General features: G+C 46.9%; 2 protein-coding genes across 2 annotated transcripts in view; both read left to right on the top strand.

The window, feature by feature from the left end:
- The window catches only part of TXNRD1 (thioredoxin reductase 1), a gene marked incomplete at its 3' end in the record, with an annotated part of 84068 nt that overhangs the window by 34840 nt on the left and 47826 nt on the right, over positions 1-1402 (top strand). The window lies entirely within an intron of this gene.
- Positions 51-1389, top strand: EID3 (EP300 interacting inhibitor of differentiation 3). Its single transcript, XM_008570285.1, has one exon. It carries the CDS (start codon positions 51-53, stop codon positions 1254-1256), a length of 1206 nt encoding a protein of 401 aa, XP_008568507.1. The 3' UTR covers positions 1257-1389.

Here is a 1402-nt window from a genome sequence, read left to right as displayed (position 1 = left end):
TAGGCAGCAGGGGGGGCGGGGCCGGTGTCTGGGGCTGCGGCGCGGGGGCGATGCTTGTCCTGCCTTGGCGCGGGTCTCTAGTATGCGTGGGCAGGCGTCCTCTGGCCCAACCGCCCCTTCCATTTCCGCTGGTGAAGGCCCTTCGCGGAGCACCCCCGGTTGCTGACATGGCTGATGAGAAAGGTTTCCTGAAGGGAGGCGAAGAGAAAGGAGAGGAGCCCGCCGTGACCCTCACCAGTGGGGAGTACTCGGTGAGGCAGGCGGAGGAGGAGGAAGGACGGAGGACGGTGGAGGCGGGGCCTGACGCCTATTCAGCGGCCTACAGACATCCAGACCTCCTGCTGCTGGCGGCTGAAGAAGAGCAGTGTCGGCATATCCGCAGGCAGTACCGGCAGCTCATGCTCACCGTCCAGAGGAACCGGGCGGACATAGTGAACACGGCCAGCGACTCGTTAGCCGAAGCCCTTGAAGAAGCCGACATCCTGTTCGACGGAGTGAGCAGAACAAGAGAAGCAGCCCTCGATGCCCAGTTTCTTGTTCTGGCTTCTGATTTAGGTAAAGAAAAAGCAAAGCAGTTAAACTCCGATATGAACTTTTTTAACCAAGCAGCATTTTGCGATTTTCTGTTTATATTTGTGAGCCTAAATTGGTTGGAAGATGAGCGTAATGCGTTGAGCCGTTGTGATGATAACGTAACTCTTTCTTTCTGGGAGACAGTACAGAAGGAAGCAACATCTTGGATATTGCAAGCTGAAACCTTCCGTTTTATTTTTGGTTCATTCAAGCTCGAACCTTCTACACCAAAGCCCTCACTTGAACATCAGAGGAAAGTTCGCAAAATGGAAGAAAATGGAGATATGCCTACGAAGTTGAGGAAGCTGGACCTGATTAGCAATCAAGAAGCTACAGAAAAAGAAGTAGAAAGAATCTTGGGATTGTTGCAAACCTACTTTCGAAAGTATCCTGATACACCTGTGTCCTATTTTGAGTTTGTGATTGATCCCAACTCTTTTTCTCGTACTGTGGAGAATATATTTTATGTTTCTTTCATTATAAGGGATGGTTTTGCAAGAATAAGGCTTGACCAAGACAGGCTGCCAATATTAGAGCCAATTAATATTAACCAAATGGGTGAGGTAAATGATTCCAATTCCCATGTCAGGAAACAAGGCGTTATATCTTTGAGTTTACAGGACTGGAAAAATATTGTGGCAACTTTTGAAATTTCAAAGGCTATGATCACAAACTCATACTAAAGATTTCTTATTAGTATAGGATCCATTTTGTGATTGTGAAGTATGTCAAAATGGAGAGTAAAATCTAAACAGCAGCACATATATCTCGTAAAGTGAAAAAGTATTTTCAACAACATCAGAAATTGTTTTACTGTGCAGTGTATCTT

The sequence above is a fragment of the Galeopterus variegatus genome, unplaced genomic scaffold (assembly GCF_000696425.1).
Source record: "Galeopterus variegatus unplaced genomic scaffold, G_variegatus-3.0.2 Scaffold588, whole genome shotgun sequence".
Lineage (NCBI taxonomy): Eukaryota > Metazoa > Chordata > Mammalia > Dermoptera > Cynocephalidae > Galeopterus > Galeopterus variegatus.
The sequence above is the reverse complement of the archived record's forward strand: the minus strand, read 5'-3'. Positions and strand labels throughout refer to the sequence as shown.